This window comes from Ammospiza nelsoni, chromosome 21, assembly GCF_027579445.1.
Source record: "Ammospiza nelsoni isolate bAmmNel1 chromosome 21, bAmmNel1.pri, whole genome shotgun sequence".
In the NCBI taxonomy this organism is placed as follows: Eukaryota; Metazoa; Chordata; class Aves; order Passeriformes; family Passerellidae; genus Ammospiza; species Ammospiza nelsoni.
In genome coordinates, this window is record NC_080653.1 from 9,295,001 (window position 1) to 9,315,592 (window position 20,592).

At 47.0% G+C, this 20,592-nt stretch overlaps 2 protein-coding genes across 4 annotated transcripts in view; both read left to right on the plus strand.

The window, feature by feature from the left end:
* DHX40 (DEAH-box helicase 40) overlaps positions 1-5,045 on the plus strand; it is an 18,231-nt gene extending 13,186 nt beyond the window's left edge. For both annotated transcript variants that reach the window (XM_059487175.1, XM_059487176.1), the window contains exons 15-17: positions 448-517; positions 794-1,022; positions 3,391-5,045. In XM_059487175.1, coding sequence (XP_059343158.1) covers positions 448-517; positions 794-1,022; positions 3,391-3,530 — 439 coding nt within the window. In that variant the 3' untranslated portion in view covers positions 3,531-5,045. The remainder of the gene's footprint in view (positions 1-447; positions 518-793; positions 1,023-3,390) is intronic.
* An 877-nt stretch (positions 5,046-5,922) lies between these two features.
* Positions 5,923-20,592, plus strand: part of CLTC (clathrin heavy chain) — a 29,746-nt gene continuing 15,076 nt past the window's right edge. For both annotated transcript variants that reach the window (XM_059486717.1, XM_059486718.1), the window contains exons 1-10: positions 5,923-6,107; positions 13,292-13,499; positions 15,575-15,843; positions 16,160-16,321; positions 17,071-17,184; positions 17,551-17,724; positions 18,330-18,527; positions 19,162-19,362; positions 19,901-20,053; positions 20,363-20,485. In XM_059486717.1, coding sequence (XP_059342700.1) covers positions 6,066-6,107; positions 13,292-13,499; positions 15,575-15,843; positions 16,160-16,321; positions 17,071-17,184; positions 17,551-17,724; positions 18,330-18,527; positions 19,162-19,362; positions 19,901-20,053; positions 20,363-20,485 — 1,644 coding nt within the window. In that variant the 5' untranslated portion in view covers positions 5,923-6,065. The remainder of the gene's footprint in view (positions 6,108-13,291; positions 13,500-15,574; positions 15,844-16,159; positions 16,322-17,070; positions 17,185-17,550; positions 17,725-18,329; positions 18,528-19,161; positions 19,363-19,900; positions 20,054-20,362; positions 20,486-20,592) is intronic.

Below are 20,592 nucleotides of genomic sequence, written 5' to 3' on the forward strand. Positions count from 1 at the left end.
TGCAGGTGAAGGAGATGTTTCTGCAAGGGGCTGGAACTTCTGCTTTTGGCTGTCTTCGCCCTTCCAAGGAGAGCTTCTCAGGAATGTCATTGTTCTGTCTGTGAAATGAACTCAGCAGCTGAGAGTGGTTCCAGATATTCAGCTGAAGGGCGTGGAAATCTCCAGCTATCACAGCTTTCAAAGGCTTCACTGCCAAGCCCTGTTGTTATTGTGGTGTTACACCTGCAGTGCTGCTGTGGTAAATGAGATTTCTTGTATTTCAGTCTTTAAATGGATTTTTACAGTTTAGCTCTGGAAGCACCTTCCTCTTGGTGGATATTTGAGAACTTTTTTCTGTGCTGCTGCTGATTTGTTCAGTTTAGTGTTGCTGTATAATCACAGCAATGTGTGTTTTGTTTTGTTGTTGGGTTTTTTAAATTTATTTTTTAATTTCTTTTTTTTTTTTAGATCTGCAGCCAGGACATTCTGCACCATGGATGGGCATGGCAGCATAGTCTACATCCACCCTTCATCCACAGTGAGTTCCCAAAGTCCTGATAAAGCAGAAAAGCATCTCCAAAAGGAATGAGGGGCAGGTCCTTAAACTCTCCCTGGTGCTTGCTTTGGGCTGCAGTGTTCATTCCTCAGGCTTGGTCAAGGTTTGGCTTGTGAGGTGGGAGTGACACAGGCTGGACCTTCCCTCTGCCTCTTTGATCAATTCTAAAACCCTAAAACCTGCTAACACCCCCTCACATCCCAACCATTCTGCTGCAGGTGGGGCTGTGAAAACCAAACCAGCCTTTGAATTTTTCAGCTGTACAACCAGGAGACCCTGCTGGAGTGGATCATCTTCCACGACGTGGCCGTCACCTCCAAGATCTACGTGCGCACCGTGTGCCCCGTGCGCTACGAGTGGCTCCGGGAGCTGCTGCCCAGGCTGCACCAGGTGGATGCCTACGAGCTCAGCAGTGTGGCCAGGGAGGAGGTGACTGAGGAGGAAATAACCAAGTGGAAGCAGAGGGAGGAGCTCAAAAGGCAGTTTGGTAAGCACAGTGCTCATCCCTCTGTGTGTGGTTTTCTGTCACCGCGTTTCTCCTCCCAAAGAAAAGCAAGGCACAGTTCTTCCCAAGAATATTCCTGGGTTTTATATTCTCTGAACCTCAGAAAGAAAAAACAATTCTTATTTTATTTGCTGCTCCTGTGTTGTTCATGAGTGGAATTGGTAATTGGATTTTTGGTGTGTTTTCATTCACTGCCCAGTTGAACCCAGGTGTGTGTGTTGGGACAGTCACAAGATTCTGTGCAGTGGAGTGCTTGGCAGATTCAGTTTAGATGTAATGTAATATAGCATAGAATAATATACTCTAATCAAGTAATTAATTAGCCTTCTGATAAGATGGAGTCCTCCTCATCATTTCTCCCAGACATCAGGCAAAAATATCACTAAAGTTTCATTGTTGTTTTGGAGCCCTGTGTGTTTATTATGGCAGGTTCTGGGCTAGAGAAAGTGTTAATTTGTTTGGTGTAGTTGTGGTTGTTTTATGCTCCTCACAGCTCTGCAATCCTTCTTGCCACACTCACCCCTTTTGGTTTCTTTGAGCAGAGTTGAATAAAAGCATTTTGAGGCTGGTTGTTTGAGTTTGTGAAGGGTATTTAGCCATTGATGCCCAAATAATGATGCCCTGGGAGAAGAGCTGTGGTGCGGAGGGAAGGAAAAAAAACATCAAAAACCTCACCCAGCAATAGACGGAGAAGAAAAAGTCTCACATTTTGGTGTCTGATTCTGACACTGAATTTAATGCCAATGTGTGAATAGTCAGTGTTAATTAGAACTGTGCCTGCTGACTGATCTGGCTGCTTGGCATTCCTGGGATTCTCCTGTCAGCAGGTTCCTAAAGCAGCCAAGTGTCCAAAGGGCCTCTTTACTCCTGAGCTGACCCTTCCAAAACATCCATTTATTGTACACTAAACACAGATTCTCTTCCATTTCCTTAACAAAGGCAAAAATGCACAATTGTGCTCAGGCCAGCATCACTTGCTCCCCTGCATTATTGTATAAACCCAGCATTTTAAACATCAATTTCATTTGGTTATAAATAATGCAGAAGAGCCTCATTAGTTTATCTGAAGGAAATGTTCTCTGTGTCCCCCTTCTCGTTATGGCTTCATCAGGCAATTCCCAATTAACTGCAGTTTCATTTTGACCTTACAGATGTTGTATTTCTGGCACCTTCATGAAAATAGGTGGCTGAATAGCTGACAAGACATAATAATTAGAATTATTTTAACAAGGGGTGCTGATTAAAGCTCCTTCTCTTACCAGCCCCCAGGACCAGGCTGCAGTAGCTGCTTCACGCACAGATTTTAAACTCTCAGAGCCTTTGATTTTCTTTTTTATTGTTTTTTTAGACTGAAAATATTTTCTGCTTCTCTTGCCTTCTGTGAGAAGCAGTCCCAAGGTCTCAGTGCTGTGGGGGAATGTGCATTTCTGATGGTGCCTGAGCTGCAATATTGACTTTTTTCACTCCCTTATCTGCATGTTTTCCTCTCCCTCCCTCCTGCCTCCGGAAATTTTTTCAAGATAATTTATCCCAATGTTTTTTCCTGTGCTGTCCTGCCCAAACCTGAGTTTGGGATGTGCATTTCAGAGGAGAAATGGGTGTGCAGAACACAGGTAGAACACAGGTTTCATATTCTCTGCTCAGTAAAAAGCAAGATTTGGGGATGAGATGAGCCCAGCTGCAAACATTGACATGGGAGCTAAGGTGTGATTTTATTTTGAATTTTTTCCCTCCCTGCTGTGGTGCAGTCTGTCCTCTCTGGAAGTTATTCAAATGGCTGCATGGGAGAAAAAAAAAAGAGATTTTGTTGGTTTGTTTGTTTTTTTTTTTTTTTTGGTATTTAACAAATAGGAGGATTTGTAATTTGTAATGCTGGGGGGTGTTACATTCATATTCTCTGAAAAATCACTTTATCCAGGATTTTTCTCCTGGGAAGCCGCGAAGCCTCAGAGAAAAAGGAAAACAATAATTAATTGTCTGATTTGCTTCTCCTGTGTTTTGCTCCTTTGGGACGTGTTTGGAGCTTGTTTCATTGGTTTCTGATGTGAATTGTTTTCAGTCAATGGCCAATCAGTGCCAAGCTGTGTCAGGGCTCTGGAAAGAATTTTCATTATTATCTTTTTAGCCTTCTGTAAGTATCCTTTCTGTATTCTTTAGTACAGTTTAGTTTAGCACAGTTTAGTTTAGTTCTTTAGTATAATATATTATCATAAAACAATAAATCAGCCTTCTGAGAACACAGAGCCAGATTCATCATTCCTCCCTTCATCTGGGGGTAACACAAGCACAATAGGGGAGTGGGTTTGACACAGAGAGTTTATTTTCATTTCTTTCTCTCCTCTCTCCCCAGAAGGAGCCCCAGAGAGCTCTGCAGGGAAGATGGAGAGGAGGAACGATGAGCAATCCATCCAGGATGCCCGAGCTCGGTATCTGCACAGGAAGCAGCAAAGAGCTCAGGCTCTGAGTGGCCCTGAGAAGGAAATGGGGTAACTCTGCCTGGGGGCAGCTTGTGCAGCTCTGGGCTCTTTGCAGAATGCCCAAGGACTGACAGGAGTGCAGGGAAACTTGTGCCAAAGAGGACAAACTCAATTCCCTGTGCTGCATCCAGCAGGGAAAGCTTCCCAAGCTTTGTGTTGCTGCAGGGCAGTGGCAACAATTTCACAGCCTCAGCTGTGGCTGAAGCCCTGATACCAAGTGTGATGCCAATTCTCTGGCATTTATTTGACTGAAAGAGCTCTCAGTGCTGTTATAAATGAAATTTTTCTTCAAGGTCGGTTGGGGTTTATTTTTGTAAGGAGTGGAACTGTAATTTTTTACCCATTTTATTCTGATGGTGGTCACACAGAATTCATGCTCAGGAAAATGTGCAGGAAGGGCTCTTGCAGTGGTGGGAGCAGCAGGATTAGATCCAAAGGGACAACTGCAGGATTGGATCCAAAGGGACAACTGCAGGATTAATCAAAAGGGACAATTGCAGGATTAAATCCAAAGGGAAAATTTCAGGATAAAATCCAAAGGGACATTGCCCACCTCCATTCCTTGCTGTGCTGTACCAGGTACACACAGGGAATTAAAAGTGTTTTTCCTTGAGCATCTGAAAGAGAAGGAGCTGTGGTGCTTTGTCATCATGAAGTTTGTTTCCTTCTCAATAAAGAAATTCTGGTTTATCACCATAACCCTGAAACGCTCCAGGGCTGGAGTGAGCAGTTTGGGTAAGAATTTCCAAATAATTGGAAGAACTTGCTGTGATTTTTCCTGCCTCAGCTGTGTGCTCTGTGCCACCCTGGGCACTGCTTCAAGTGCTGGATTGTGTTTTTTTACTGTAGCCTGAATAAAGCATTCACCATCCCACCTCTGCCTCACCTCCAGCATTCCAGCACTGCCTCCAAAACCATGGAATTTTTTTTTAATATTACAATATTATTGCTCATAAAGAAAGTGCTGGCTCTGGTAATTGTTCCTCATGCTGTGATTGATGGGGAAGGGTTTTGTTCTTTCTGCTTTGGAGCAGCAGCAGCACTTGGGCTTGACTCATCCTCTGCTCTGAGTTCTGCTCTTTAATTTGATTTATATTTGCAGTGTCACAGCCCCTCATGAGTCAAATGCCATCTGCACCACCCAGTGGGCCTGAAATGAGTACACAGAATGCCCACTGTTCCCTGGGGCTATAAATCACTTGGCAGATCCTAATGCTGATTTTTTAATATTTTTTTTTCTTTTCATTTTCCAAGTGAGGAATTTTCCCCCCACTGTGTTCCAGGGCTTCTCTCAGAGGTTTGGGGATGGGGAATTTAAGACAAAGTAAAAATTGTCTGGGGAAGTAACAGTGAGCTGTGAAATAAAATAAGATTTCAGAATCAGCTGTTAAATAAAATAAGATTTCAGCCATGCCAAGTGTGACAGCACACACAGCTCTGGCTGCTGATCCCAGGAAAAAGTTAAGTTTTTACCTGTTTTACGTGCTGGAGGTCAAGTGGGAGTTAATAAAACACAGAGGGAAGTGTGGAGGAGCTTCATTACTGTGCTGGACTCATTAACAGGGGCGTGGGAAGGGTCTGGGAGAGCAGCCCTGGGGGGAGGGATGGGGACAGAGGGGACAGGGACACCCTGGGGATGAGGAATCCATGGGATCTGGAGACAGGGACACCAGGGGATGGGAGACCCATCAGATCATGGGGACAGGGATGCTCCGAGGATGGGGAATCCATCAGATCCCAGTGACAGGGACACCCTGGGAGGGGGGATCCATCAGTGACAGGGACACCATGAGATCATGGGGACAGGGATGCTCTACGGATAAGGAATCCATCACATCCTGGGGACAGGGACACGAGGGGATGGGGAATCCATCAGATCCCAGTGACAGGGACACCCTTATCCCCTCGGTGTCACCTGCGGGGGTGTGCCTCCATCACAGCCCCATGACAGGGGGACACCCTGGGAGGAGGGGGTGGGATCCATCGCATCCCGCTGACGGTGACATCCCTGTCCCCTCAGTGTCCCCGAGGAGGGGACATCCCTCCCATCCCGGTGACGGGGACACCCTGGCGGGGGTGGTCCAGGGACTCCCCCCGGTGTCCCCTCATGTCCCCCCCGTGTCCCCCCGGTGTCCCACTGTTGTTCCCCCCGGTGTCCCCTCATGTCCCCCCCGTGTCCCCCCGGTGTCACCTTGCCCGGCCGCGCCGCCCCGCCCCACGTGACCGCGCGCGCGCGGGCCGGAAGTGACGCCGCGGCCCCTCGGTCGCATGATGTGGCAAAAAAAAAAAAGGCCGGGGAAAGGGAGGGAGGGAGTGATGCGTCCCCAAATAGTCCCTTCCGGCGGCGCATCACAGCCGCCGCTCCCATTGGCGCCTCTCGCCGGGATCCCTCCGCGCGGCCGGCCGGCGGCGGCAGGTGCGGGTATCCTTCCGCGGCGGTATCCTTCCGCCGGCGGGGGCAGCTTCCGCACGGCCCCGCTCCGCCATCGCGGCCCCGCTCCGCCCGCACCGCTGAGCCCGGCCCGGCCCGGAGCGCCCCGCCGCCGCCATGGCCCAGATCCTGCCCATCCGCTTCCAGGAGCATCTCCAGGTGGGCGCGGGGGCGGGCGGGCCGCTGCCTCGCTCCGCCGGGGGAGCCGCCCGGGGACGGAGCCGGGGGAGCCGCGCCGGGCCTGCCCGCGGTGCCTCCGTGAGGGCGGCCGGGCGCGCTCGGCGCTGCTCGGCCCGCGGTGCCCGGCTCGGGGAGCGCTGTCCGGAGGGCGCTCCCGGGAGGGGCCGGCCCGGGCATCCCGCCCTTGCCGGTGCCCGCGGGCCGTGCCCGGCGGGGTGGGCGAGGCTGGCGCGGTGCCCGGGCGGGCCGGGCGGTGCGGGCCGGGCGCGGGTGGCTCCGGAGCGGCGCCAGCGGGAAATCCCGGCCCGGCACGGCCCGGCACGGGGGGTGAGGCGGGCAGGTGGCCGAGCTGTGTCCGTGTGCCGCTTAATGTATTTATTTGAATGGTCTTTAAGCTTCTGTAGTTCTAAGGACAGGCTAAAGCGATCTGCCGGTGTTCCCACTTCTAATGTCATTTTGTGGAAGGAAAATCGCGTATCGCAGCGAAACGTGGGAGCTCTGCGGCTGCCTGCAGTGCAGCTGTGGCAGTGCAGGTGCCCAGGTGCCAGCTCCGCTGTCCGCTGGCCTCTCCCCAAGCCCAGCTCTGGCTCTCATTGCACCAGAAGCACGCGTTAATAGTTTATTTCCGAGTGATGGCGCTGAATTTCTCTGAGGTGACTTCCTGGAGGCGCCGGGCTGCGGGGCGGGAGCGCGGGGCTCCCTCCCGGGGCGGCGAGGGCTCCCTGCCCGTGGGTGAAGCTGCGGCGCTGGGAGGGGTCTGGATCCAGTTGTGCAATGGGCACTTCCCATCTGACAGGTCTGAAGGGCGAAGGGCTCTGAGTGTTCCTGAGCTCGGTTTCACTGCTCAGGAGTGTTCTGTTTTGTTTTGTTTTTTTTTGGTTTTTTTTTTTTTTTGAGGAGAATTTAATAAAAGCTACATTGGCTCACCTGGTCAAGGTCTTCTGGTGGTGCCAGTGTCTGTGTTTGGTTTGTGCTCAGCTAACTGGGGTAAACACAGTGATGGATTTGCATGATTTACTGTGAAAAAAAGTGCCTGACTCAAATGGAAAGTAATTCATTTCTAAGCACCTTGTTGAAAGAACCACTGCAGAATACTTAGTTGAAGGCTACAGCTGTTCATAAATGCTGCTTTGGTGCTTGTTCAGGTGTGTAGCTGAGCACTGAATGGTTTTACTCCAATACCAGTTTAAAAGCAGGCCAGAATTCATGGTTTAGGTATCCCTGTGGTGAGCAGCACTGACAGGAGAATGTCAGGAATTGGCCAGAGCTTCACCTCCCAGACAGTGCCTTGTCCAGCCCCAGGTGCTGAGGAGGTTCTGTGCACTCAGGTGAAAGCCAGCCCAGCTCTCAATCAGGCTTTGTGGCACTGCACCTTTGTGCATTATTTAAGCCCCAAACCTTGCATGTGACCCACTGGCAGCTCTCTAATGACATGAGTACTGTTACATAATGGAACTCATCTGCTTCACGCCACAAGTGCTGGGAGCTTCCAGGCCAGCACTAGGGTGGAACAGGACTGCTCAGCCTCCAGACTGATTTGTCTGTTTATTTGGGGTTGGATTTGCATTTTTCTCTGCCTGTGCCCATTCGGTATGGAGCACTGGCTGAACCAGTCTCTGTTACAGCTGCACACAGGAGCTGATCCTTTCTCAGCTGGGTGTGCACCCCTCTGAGCCTGGGTGCACGTGGCTCTTGCCTTTGAACTTCCTCCTTTCATTTCATTGAAAAAAGTATTCAGAGGAATTTGGATTCTAGGAGTTGCTTTTCTGCTGAAGTTCCTGACGTAGATTTTGGGAGCAGAAACACTGATACTGCAATATTTTTACTGTCCAGGCTCCTCATGGACTCAATAATACAATTTCTTGAACTGTACCTGACCCACATTTGTCTAGGAAACTTGTTGTACAGGTGTTGTGCAACACCTGCAAGTTTGTAGTGATTCTTAATGAAAGAGGAGGTACCCAGCTGGAGCCTTAAAAAGCAGGTGATGGATTTGAATGGGAAAGTTGTTACAGGCTGTTATTGAAATCAGTCAATAGACACAGTGTGATCCTGGTTCTCCACAGATTCATTATTGGAGGTTAAAAAGTGGTCAGGTACAAAGCTTGTCCTGGTGTTCAGCTTCAAGGCAGACCATTAGCTGCTGCTGTTGGCAGCTTGGCTGTGTGATTTGGGAATGAAGAGGTGAAAACTCCTGAATGCCTCATCTCTTGGGGGCACAGTGCTTTGTACCCCAAATTGGAGCTAAAAGTGGACTTTGGACAAGTAGGTAACATGCTAGGGAGGAGGGAGCTTTCTGGGGAGTGTAAAACCAAAAATGTTGTCAGGGTTTGTTTGTCAGAGTCACAAGCTCTGCAATCTCAGCAGCCCCAGGTGTGCAGGCTGCTCTTATCTGTGTGGTGTCTGCTCTACAGCCCTGCCTTGCCACCAAGGAGCAGCAACAACAGCCTGGGCAAAACTTTCCTTGGGAATTTTCAGGGAGGAACCTGATTGCTGTGCTATCAACTCTCATGTTATAAAACTTTATATAGCTGCTGCCTTTTTTTTTTCTTTCCCCAAAGTGGGTATGAGGAAACAATCCACTGTGTATGCAGTGGGAGATCAGAGTTCAGTGTGTGGGATGATTGCAGATCTGCTTGCTCCTATCCAGACTTCAGGGATTCCTGAAAACAGCTGCTTACTGTGGTGGGTCAGTGGAGCTTTTCTAAGAGGACAAGTTCTTGATGAGTGAGAAGGAACCAGACTAATTAGCAGGTGATGAACTGTGATTGCCACTTAATTTAACCACACTACCCTGAAATATATAAATACTGAACTTGGAGCAGGCCCGCTGCTGTACTGAGTTAAGGCATTAATAAATATTCTTCTGAATTGAAATATATTTGTAAACAATATAGAGAAAACTACCAGCTCAGGCTGTGCACTTGATACCAGGACAGAAGTGCTTTTTTAACCCTAGGAAAAGGGGGTTTGTATTTATTGTTCATTGATGGAGCAAACCTGAATGGCAGCTGTGCTGTTCTGCTGTGGTGGTGCTGGGATGGCTCTTGGAATCACAGCTGGGCCCGAGAATAAAACAGGACAGCCAAGGAATCATAGAACAAAATATATAAATTCAGTTGTTTGCTCTAAATATGACAAACAGCAAAATTGTTCCATGTATTGTGCTGACAGGGAGTTTAATGCAGCCTAAACCACAAATCTCTGCTGTAACAGCATTAGTTGGGAGCAGTTACATCCTCTGTGATAATGCAAGTCAGGAATTAGAGAACTGTGGTGCCTAATGCTGTTTTGGTGGGATTCTTGCTCTTTGCTTCTTACTGGATCCAGATTCCTAAAGCCAGTGATTTTGGAGTATTCCTACAGGGGGGAAATATGTAACAGAGAATGGAAGTGAGAGGGATTGTGTGTGTGTCTCAACTAATTGGATAGCAGCAATGAGTTAAGCAGTTTATGAGCTGTGCTGGGCATGTCCCTCGCAGGCACTGAGGTGCAGGGCCTGCTGCCTTGGTGCCTGGGCTGGTTTGTGTTTCCTCCTCAGCCCAAAGGAGGAGTGGGATCAGGGGGTCTGAGCTGCAGTGCCAGCAGGTCCAGCCTCACCGGGGGAACTGGGGCAGTCCCACAGCACGTCCTGGCTGCTGAGAGAGGGTGGTGCCTCAGCCTGCTGAGGGTGAGGCAGAGAATAGGAAGGATATAGAAACAGGAGAGCTCTTGAATTTCCTTATCTGTTGGAAACACGACTTCCTAGGCTGCCACAGGCTGTAACTCTTACCTTGCACTGGTGAATATGGAGTACTTTGCCATGGACTGGCTGTGGGACTCTCAGAACTGCAGGGATAACTAAGAGAGCATCACAAACACAAATGGTTTCGTGTGACTGATGTTTGCTCTGCTGAACTTTGGTCTGTGGAATGAAAAGAGCAGCTCAAGTGTCTGCCTTGGTCAGTCAAAGCCTAGGACAGAACTAAGTATGATTCATTACACACTGAAGTGCTTCTTTTAAAAATGGATATTTTCCAGTTTAGTGGCATTTTCCAGCTTTGTGATTTCTAGCAGCATGCAGATAAGGAGTCTCTGGGCAGGGGCTGAGCAGCTGCTCGTGGCCACAGAGCAGTGGTTGCATCCTGTTGGGTGTGAGAGCTGAGGTGAAATGTGTGCTCAGCACTTCCGTGCCCTTCCTCACAGGCAAGGAGAAATGATCTGACAGCTAAGCAGACTGCCACAAGAAAGGGAACATTACAGGAAGGGGTCAACAAAGAGACTCCTGTCAGCACTTTTACCATTCAGTTTGATGTCGCACACATGTGACACCTTCTCTGGCTAAGTTACCAAGAATGCACTTGAATTATCTTCCAGTGAAAAAACAATTCTGGTAATCAGCCACTGCCTTACAACGTTACAATGACTCACATCTCAGGGCTGCTCAGATAAATGCCATCACAGAATTCCAGGGTTCAGCAGAGCCTGCAAGTGACTGAAGTATCTGATCCTGGGTGAGATGAGTCCTTTGGGGCAACATCCCTGCTGAACACAGGAGTTGCTGCTGTCCCTGACAGTCTGTTTCATGGTTCCACTCTGCTGGAGCAGCTCTTTCACAGAACACTTTATTCCTAGCAGGAGTCTGGTGCAACTGATCTTTCCAACAAACGGTGGTGTAAAATAACTCCCAACTGTAAATCAGTTGCCCAAGGACTGTTAGCAAGTTCTGCTTTCATATCTGCTTAAAAGCCAAGGAAGTGGGTTTTGTAGTAAAATATAGCAATGTCTGAAATTCCTTTTTTTTTTTTGTTTATGAATCAGTGAAATGTAGTAGACTTGGTGCAGCATAAAATACTTGGGGGTCTTTCCCTTTGTAATAGAAAATCTGTACTCCTTAGTTGTAGTTCAGCTCCTGGGTTTGTACATGGAATAGTATTGAAATTTTCAGAATAAAAGCCTTCAAAGAAATATTTGCTGTCACGTTTCCTAACAGTAATCTTCATCTCTGTTTGCTTTGCTTAGCTTTATAAACATGCCTGCCTCACTCACCTGAACTTCAGCCTGTTTGGGCAGGAAAACAACCGATATTCCAGGGAATGATCTGTGCTCAGGGGTTCTGTGCAGCCCAGAAATTCACCAGCTGGGCAAGGAAGTGCCACCCCGGCTGGTGACACTCTTGTGTAACCAAACACAGAGATTGTCTCTGTCAGAGTCAGTTTCCTGAGCCGTGAAGCAGACGTGGTTCATGCACTTGGTTTGTTGAGATGAAAGATGAAATGTTGGCAGGAGGAGTTTGTGGACTTGGAGACCTTGAGATGGTTGCATCTCCATCAGAAAACTTCTTCAGAGCTCCTGTGCCAATCTTCTAAATCTTTGCAAAGAAATGCCTCATCTTTGGTAACAGAAATTGTAAAAGTCTCCCATGTCTCACCTGGGTCAGAGCCTCAGAGCTGCACTAGCAGATGGCAGTTTGCTGTGGATTAAGGTAAATCTGCCTTGCAGTATCCAAGCACCTTTGCTGTGGTGGTTTTGTCTAGACCTCCCTAAGAGGTCCTGCCATCTGCTTGGACTTGCTGCTCTGCTTTGTTCTGGTTTCACCCTGTGAGTTATTGCCTGCTTGGCTCTCTGCAGCCACCCCCTCTACCAAATTAACGAGGAAATTGAGTGCTTGATAAATGATTTGGGACTTGCTAAGCCTGCAGCCCTAGCAAAGGAAATGCCACGTCCCAGTAAGTCACTCCAGCTCCACCAGATCAAACTCCCACATCTCCAGCCCTTCCCTCCCTGCAGGGGTGTGATTGGGTTGTGTATAACCCTGCCTAGCTCAGGTACAATTGCCAGGTCTGGAGGACGCTGCTCAAAGTGTGAAAGGGACTTCTGAGCTTGAATCTAAAATCTTCTAAATGGCTGGAGAATGTGGGGTCAGGTTCTGGGATGCTGGACCTCAAACACTTGCTTAAATCTGAGTAAAAGAGTTCTGACCTGTTAATGAGTTAGGGTTTGATTTTTATTTTTTAATAGCTGTCACATGCTGTCACCTGGCTTTATTGTCAAAATATTCTCTGCATAATCTACATCATCCATCCAAGTGACTTCTGTGAGGCTTGCTGGGTTAACTTGCTGTGCCATGGCTCAGATGTTACTTGTTCCTCACATGTGCTGTTGCAGAGCCTGGGCAAAGGGGAAGTGGAGTCAAACCCGCTTTATCAGGAGCTGCAAACAGGCAGGAGCAGAGCAGCTGGGGCACGGCCTCCCTGGAGCTGGCTCAGAGCACAGCTGATAAGAGCTGAGAGCTCCAAACCAGCACAATCAGCCTAAAATGCCTTTGAAGGTCTCGCCCTTCTTGGGGCATCTTGGGCTTGAAGGTCTTCCAGAAAGAAAAATACCAGAATATTAGAGCTGATAGTTCTTCTCATAGAAGAAAACTGGGGTTCTCAAGGTGGGCAAGCTGGATATCCGTGTGATGTGACCATGGCTGCATTTTTGCTGTTAAAAATGCAATCAACTTTGTTTCCCTACTGATTATCCTGCTCACACAGGGGCTTTGCAAAGTGCTGTTAACTGAAATGTTTTGTTGCAAGCTGTACAAGAAATGTGGGCATTGAAAGGCTTAGGGGAGCAGGCTGTGGCTCAGAGAAGGAAGTGGTTTATTGATAACTCCTGTGTCAAACAGGGCCATTGGTGATTTCTGTAGTGCCCAGCTGTGCCTGCTGCTGCGAGACAGGCCTGGGCTAATTGCTAGACAGGCAGCTTTTTTTAGCTGCACAGGGATAGAGATAAAGCTCAGACACCTCACGTGTGATGTTAAGCTTGAAATAGTGATAGCTGCCAAAGGCAGTGGGTGAGCTCAGGGAGGAGGGCTGGTGAGAGTGAGGGCTGAGGCTGCAGGTCCAGTATGCTGAGTTCAGAGTGCTTTAAGCCATGTGAGGGGGCTCAAAGATTGAGTTCTTAATGGTTAAGTTGTAAATGGACCTTGAAGACAAGATACAAGTGCTTGAATGCTTCTCCAGGAAGCCTGCTGGGTTTAGATGAAATTGTGCAACATTTTGTGTTGTGCAGGTTTGGGGTAGCATTGCTGTTTGTCACCAAAAAAAAGGCAAAGTCTGATATTTCCTGTGACATTCACAAAAGCTGCTTGTGGCTATACCAAGGTAATAATGTTAAACCTTTTTATTCTCTTCCAGCTCCAAAGTCTGGGCATCAACCCAGCAAACATTGGGTTCAGCACTCTGACCATGGAGTCTGACAAATTCATCTGCATCAGAGAGAAAGTAGGAGAGCAGGCTCAAGTGGTGATCATTGACATGAACGACCCCAGCAACCCCATCAGGAGACCAATTTCAGCTGACAGTGCTATCATGAACCCTGCCAGTAAAGTCATTGCACTGAAAGGTATGAGTTCTGCTAAAGGGCTGCTGGAGTGGATGGAGAGCTTGCTGTAGAGCTAGTTTATGAGGGACTGAGCTCTCCCAGGTAATTTATGTGGGAGGATCCTGCAGCAATTTCCCACAGCTTAATGGGAGCTTAAGTTGAATGCATTTTCAGCTCTTCTGGAGGCAGCTGGGCAGGGAGCTTCAGCTGAGGTGTCCTGCTATTTTGCTGATGATTAGGATGAGTTTTTTCCTTCAGTCCAAATGCTGCAGCTTCTGAGCAGGGAGAGCTGGAAGGCAAGTGTGGCCTTTAAGGAATCATGTTAGAGGGAAGTGAGACCTGATCTAAGAGTATAACTCTTAGATCAACTAAACCTTTCCTTAGAGACGGGAAAACTAAGGCTGGGAAGGGGGGACAAACATTCCTGAAGGCCTTGGTTTGGCCTTGCTGAAAGAGGCCAGTGCATTTTTATTGTATCAGGCAGTGATAAGAGGAGTAAAACTATGCAGGGAAGACTTGTGTGGTGAAGCAAGTACAAGGTCAGCCAGCTTGGTATCTCTGATGTTACAGAGAACAAGCATTCCTCTGGAGTTTCCAGAAATGTCCATCTCTTCCCCTCAGAGGCCCAAAAAGCTTAAAGTGCAGTCACTCTAGAAATGCATGTATTGCTAATGGAAAGATTTATATGTATCCAATGTTACCTAACTTTGCCTTTAATACTGTGCTACTGTTTTGTCACAACTTTAATGCTTTCTTGTGTGTGCAGATGGTGAGTTACCTCAATTGACTGTACCTGGTACCTGTTGTGTCTTATGACAAGAAAAAGCAGAATAAAATGGCTCAGATTTATGGTGCACATGGCTGAACAGTGGTGTTTAAGCAACTGAAGGCCTAAAAGTCAGAGGTTTCTGTGCCCTCCCAAACAAGGGAAACCCTAAGATTCCCAAAATTAATCCACTCAAGAACCCAAAGTGTACTTGAATCACTGGGATCTTGATACTGAGCTTTTTATGAACAGGACTGACCCCTTTGACTCAAGTCTAGATTTTGCCTTGTAATACACCTTGCAGAGCATGTAGGAATGTGTTACCTGAATGTCCTCTCCCTTGACCCTAAAGCTCCAGCTGCACTAGATGTGGAAACAAACTGCTGCCTGTAGCCTGAGTAACTCTGTAGTAGAGAGATTTCTCCAAATTCTGGAGAAACTCCTCACTCAGCATCTTGCATCAATTGCTGAGCTAATGGCTTTGAGCTAAATCAGTCCTTGGTGAGTGCAGGCACTTGCCTCTGTGGCACTGTGACTTCCTCAAGCTGGCCTGCAGTTACTAACTGTAGCAGATTTTCTGGCCTGCATCCACTTTTATGGGATCTTTCCTATTCCTCCTGGGCTACACTAATGTGTGCTTAAATAATTCTCTCCTATAAGTAATAGAACTGTTAGAACTTTTGTTATCTTCTCAACAGGAAGAAATCATTTCTTAGGCCACTGTGTTATACAAACTGGTAGATTTGACTGCAGGTGGCTGTTCAGGATGTTTGTATGCACCATTCTATGTATTTGGAGAACTTTTCCTCTTGCCTTCTAGAGCTTGTGTTGGTCCCTAGATTCCTTGCCCTGCACAGTTCCTGTCAGTCTGGTTTGCAGTCAGTAGCTGTGTATCCCATTAGTGCAACCCCAAGGTTTTGGTTAATTAGCCTGAATTACAAAAGCCCTCTGCCAACCTGACTGTTCCATGTTGTGCCCTTTTAATACTTAAAACAGATGTGGACATAGCTTTAAATGCCACTGACAGCTTCCCTCAGAGCTCCAAGGAGCCTCAGCATGACTGTGACCTGGTGTTGGTGTGTGTGAAGTATCCTCCAACCCATTTGTGTGGCTGAAGCTTTTGTCTCCTACCAACCCATTCTCCACATCTGTTTGATTGCTCAGTAGTGGCAAATCAGTAAAATCAGCCCCAGGAGTGTGGTCTGCTTCCAAGTGGAGGCTGATCCCTGAAGGTCTGCCAGTGTAGAGCAGCTTTTTCTTGAAGGAAGTCCCCAGGGTTTGATGTCCTAGTGCAGCTCTGTCCTGTGCCTAACACCACTGTGTCTTCTAGCTGGGAAAACGCTGCAAATCTTTAACATTGAGATGAAGAGCAAGATGAAGGCTCACACCATGACAGATGATGTCACCTTCTGGAAGTGGATCTCTCTGAACACCGTTGCCCTCGTGACGGATAACGCCGTGTACCACTGGAGCATGGAGGGCGAGTCCCAGCCTGTGAAGATGTTTGATCGGCACTCCAGCCTCGCTGGCTGCCAGATCATCAACTACAGAACTGATGCCAAGCAGAAATGGCTCCTGCTGACTGGAATATCTGCTCAGGTACTTTACCTCCAGGAAGGTGGGGAAACGCCAGAGATTGTCTTGTTGTCTCCTTCTACAGGAGCAGGACTGATCTGTTTGTTTTATTAAACTTAAATGCTTGTCTCAATCTTCAAATAACAAAATTAAGTGTAACTGAAAATCTCACATTACTATAATTGGATTTGTAATGATATGAACACTAGTCTGAAGTGACAAGAGTCTGAAGTGATGCTGTTGTAAGAGGAAGCTTTAAATGGCAGCATATTGACCAATATTAAATTAAATTACTGTCACAGTGCCTGTTTTTCCTGACACTTGTTCTTTTTTTGTGTAGCAAAACCGTGTAGTGGGGGCAATGCAGCTGTACTCTGTGGACAGAAAAGTGTCCCAGCCCATCGAGGGACATGCAGCCAGCTTTGCACAGTTCAAGATGGAAGGGAATGCTGAAGAATCCACTCTCTTCTGTTTTGCAGTAAGAGGGCAAGCTGGGGGTAAGGTAAGGCTTGGTTCTAAACATATTGTAATCTTCAGTGACTCACCCTGGTTCTCTGCTTCCAGGAGAACAAGTGGTTTAATGCAAAAAGTTGCATTTAAGGAAGAAAGTGAAGGACTGTGTCAGTCTGGATATGACATGTGGTGCATGCAGAGCTTGGACTACCTGGTGTAGCAAGAATCTGTGAGTGGAGAAGTTAAGTGGCATGTCATGACCAGCCCAGTTAGCTGCTTGAAACATGTGACTCCCAGCTTCACAGGCTGAACTTGAGGGAAAAGCTGTGGTAATCTTTCTTTGATGCTGATCCCTGGTATCAGACTCAAATAATTTCCAAGTTATTGGATGGAAATAAAAAAAAAAAAGTAAAGCAATAGTGTTGCAGGGCTAAATAATGATCCCAATGTGAATGCTGGAATTATGTGAGTTACAGCAAAACCAGAGCTAGATTCAGAGAAACGTCTTCAGAACTGTCTCTGCAGAATGTGAACCAAGTTAAAAGATTGCATCTAAAGTAACCTTACTGAATCCTGAGACTTCCAAGTAATTAGAGGTAACTAAAGATCGTATTTAACTGGTACATGAACACCAGGTGCCACACCTTTAGCCAGTGAAAATATTTAGGAAGATTAACTTAGTTTGTCTTTGCATAAACCTGGAATTAAGGCTGAGCAGCAAGAGAGCTGCTGTAATTTCATTGTTGAATCTATTGTTAAATAAATTAGATGCAAGAATTAATCTTATCTCTTGCACAGCTGCATATCATTGAGGTTGGCACACCACCCACTGGGAATCAGCCCTTTCCAAAGAAAGCTGTGGATGTCTTCTTCCCTCCTGAAGCACAAAGTGACTTTCCTGTTGCTATGCAGGTATGACAGCTGCAAAAGGTCTGCAGCTTCTCTGGGTGGATGTGACAGGAGCAGGGAGGGCACTGGGAGCCAGCTGCTTAATGTGGGTCTTAACTGGTGTGACTGGTGTGGCTGCTGCTCCTGCTTCAGTAGTGGGAAAGTAAAGGTGGAGACAAGCAGCATTCAAAGGCAGCATGTTCTTATTTATAGAAGAAATATCCATATGTTTTAACTGCTTTTGAAGCTCTTCAAACGTCATTCTGCTGTGATAGTACTCAAGTAAAAATAAAACAGCACTTCTGGCTGTCCTGAAATGGCCCAGCTGTTCCAAAAGCACCAACTCATTTATCCAGTGCCAAATTTGAGTAATCTATTTCTGTTTTGCAGATCAGTGACAAGCACGACGTGGTGTTCCTCATAACAAAGTATGGCTACATCCACTTGTATGACCTGGAAACTGGCACCTGTATCTACATGAACAGGATCAGTGGAGAGACCATTTTTGTTACTGCACAGCACGAAGCAACAGCTGGAATTATTGGGGTCAACAGAAAGGGACAGGTAAGGAAACTTGGCCTGGAAGCCACTTCTTAGCTGATCCCACTGGCTCTTCATGATGCACTGCAGGGTTCATGTCTATGAATAAAAATTCAGTTTCCAGAAATGTTAACTTTGAACTCTGCTCAGAGCATGTGGGGTCTGACAGTGTTGTGTGCCCCAAAATAAATTTGCTGTTCTATCTCCATACTTAACTACTTTATGAAACAAGTTACTAACATTGTACAGCCATGCCTTTAGCCCACATTGATTTTGGGTGGATTCCTTGTTGAGCATGGGGAATATAGAGCAGGTTTGTTTGTAATCAATCCTCTAGGATTGATTACCTAAGACATTGAGTTTTAGAAAGATCCCTGTATCCCTGAAAGATCCATTGTATTTCTGTGTTTCTGCCTCTGCAGATACTTCAATTAAACTATTAATTGCCTGCTTTGATGCAGACAATGGATGACATTGGTTCATTGTGACCAGAGGCCTCTTTAATAAAAGGTTAATTATGAGTTATCAAGGGATGAAAAACTTTCCATGAATACCCTAACTTTCCTCTCAGGAGTTACCTTAGACTTTGGCTCACTTTTGACACTTGGGCTAACTGGATGTTTCTCCAGGTGCTGTCAGTGTGTGTGGAAGAGGAGAACATCATTCCCTACATCACAAATGTGCTGCAGAACCCTGACCTGGCGTTACGGATGGCTGTCCGCAACAACCTGGCAGGGGCTGAGGAGCTCTTTGCCAGGAAATTCAATGCACTCTTTGCACAAGGGAACTACTCAGAGGCAGCAAAAGTGGCAGCTAATGCCCCAAAGGTAAAGTGTTCACAATAGCACTGAACTCTACTGGCTTCAGGATAGCTCAGTGAATTTTTCTAGTGGCAGGGGCACAGTCTTGTTTCTGCTCATGTCCCAAGGTAGCTTGGTGCTTCACAGGTACCTTGGGTGATGACAGTGATTGCAAGCTGGATGATCTTGGAGTTTGTAAAGCCCACAGAGGAAGGGAGGAGTAAATGATGAACTAATGGCTATGATTCATAACGTTTCTGGTACTCACCTTTACTTCTCTAGTGATGCAAAAAAGTGTCTGTGAAAAGACAACCTCTAGCTGAGGGTGCACCTGGAAACAGGATAAAAAACCCAGGCTAAGACTAAATTCAGATGAGAGGAACTTGCTTGCAAGGCCAAGCGTGTCCTAATTCTGAACTTAAATCTGCATTGCTACTGAAATAAATATAATGGGTTATTATAGCACATTTTCTGTTAAAGCATCTCAGTGTCTGAGCTGGTGTTCAGCCATATTGCTCCTGACATTCTGGGCTGGCAAAACATAGAAATGCTTGTGACAGCTACAGTGACATTACCTCCAGCTTCCTGGAGAAGCTCTTGCCAAGCCACAACAGCAGAAAATTGAAGTGGATCTCTCTCTCTCTCTCTCTCTCTCTGGCAGGGAATCCTGCGTACTCCAGACACCATACGCCGGTTCCAGAGTGTTCCAGCTCAGCCAGGGCAGACTTCCCCTCTCCTGCAGTATTTTGGCATTCTGCTGGACCAAGGGCAGCTGAACAAGTATGAGTCACTGGAGCTCTGCAGACCAGTGCTCCAGCAGGGCCGCAAGCAGCTCCTGGAAAAATGGTTAAAAGAAGATAAGGTGAGTTTGTGGTTGATACTTTCAGAGATGTGGGGGGAAGGAACAGCACTGCCTGACAGCTTCCCCCCTTCCCAGGAAAATTCAGCTGGGAGCTCAGCAGTGACAGCAAATAGCTGAGCAATAGGTGCTCACTCTACCTGTCACTATGACTCAAACTACTGCAAGGGAATTGATCAATTCTCACTCATTCTGCATTTAAAATCACAGCAGGCTGTGCAGAGCATGGAAAGCTCTGAGCTCCTGCTGGGCTTTGCCAAACCAGTCCGTTGGAAACTGACTGCAAGTGCTGTGAGCTGTGGTTACAGCTGTGTAATTAATTGGGGAGATATGCTGGTACAATGTGTCACCCAGTTCTGGCTCTGAAAATTCATTGAACTGCTGTAGAGAGTGAGGAGCTGAGCCCACTAGAGCCCTGCTGGGCGAGTCAGCTCAGGATGTCAAGCTGGGGCTTAATTTTTTGAAGTCCAAAAGGAAGAGAAATGAGGAAGAGGGTGGTAGAGCATCTCAGCATGCTGACTGCATTTCTGTTTGTGAGCAGCTGGAGTGCTCGGAGGAGCTGGGAGACCTTGTGAAATCTGTGGATCCCACGCTAGCACTTAGTGTCTATCTGAGAGCCAACGTTCCAAACAAGGTCATCCAGTGTTTTGCTGAAACAGGACAAGTCCAGAAGATTGTTTTGTATGCTAAGAAGGTGAGAGAAAATTTATTTGCTCTGTCTGTTCTGTATTTAATAATAACTAGTGCATGTTCCAAAGTAGCTGGAAGTAACTGTGGGGAATCTGAGAGCCTGTACAGTATTTACTTTTGCCTCAAGTTTTTTATGAATAGCTACTGTTAGACTTCACACATGGATCTTTCCCTACTTCCCCATGTAGCCTTTTCCAAAAGAGGAAATCCTGGCTGGGTTGTGTAATCTCCTGACAGTAGCTGTGACTGAGCTCTGTATTTACCAAGGTGTGTGGTGCTCTTGCTGAGTTCTCACTTTCCATCATCTTCTCAGGTTGGATATACTCCAGACTGGATCTTTTTGCTGAGGAATGTAATGAGAATCAGCCCTGATCAAGGACAGCAGTTTGCACAAATGCTTGTTCAAGATGAAGAGCCTCTTGCAGATATAACTCAGGTAAATAACTTTATTGCTGTGAAATGTTGACTTCAAAGCATTAGATTGGTAAGAGGAGCCCTGCTCAAACCATCAGAGCAATGAGTTTGGATTTAGCTATTGATGCT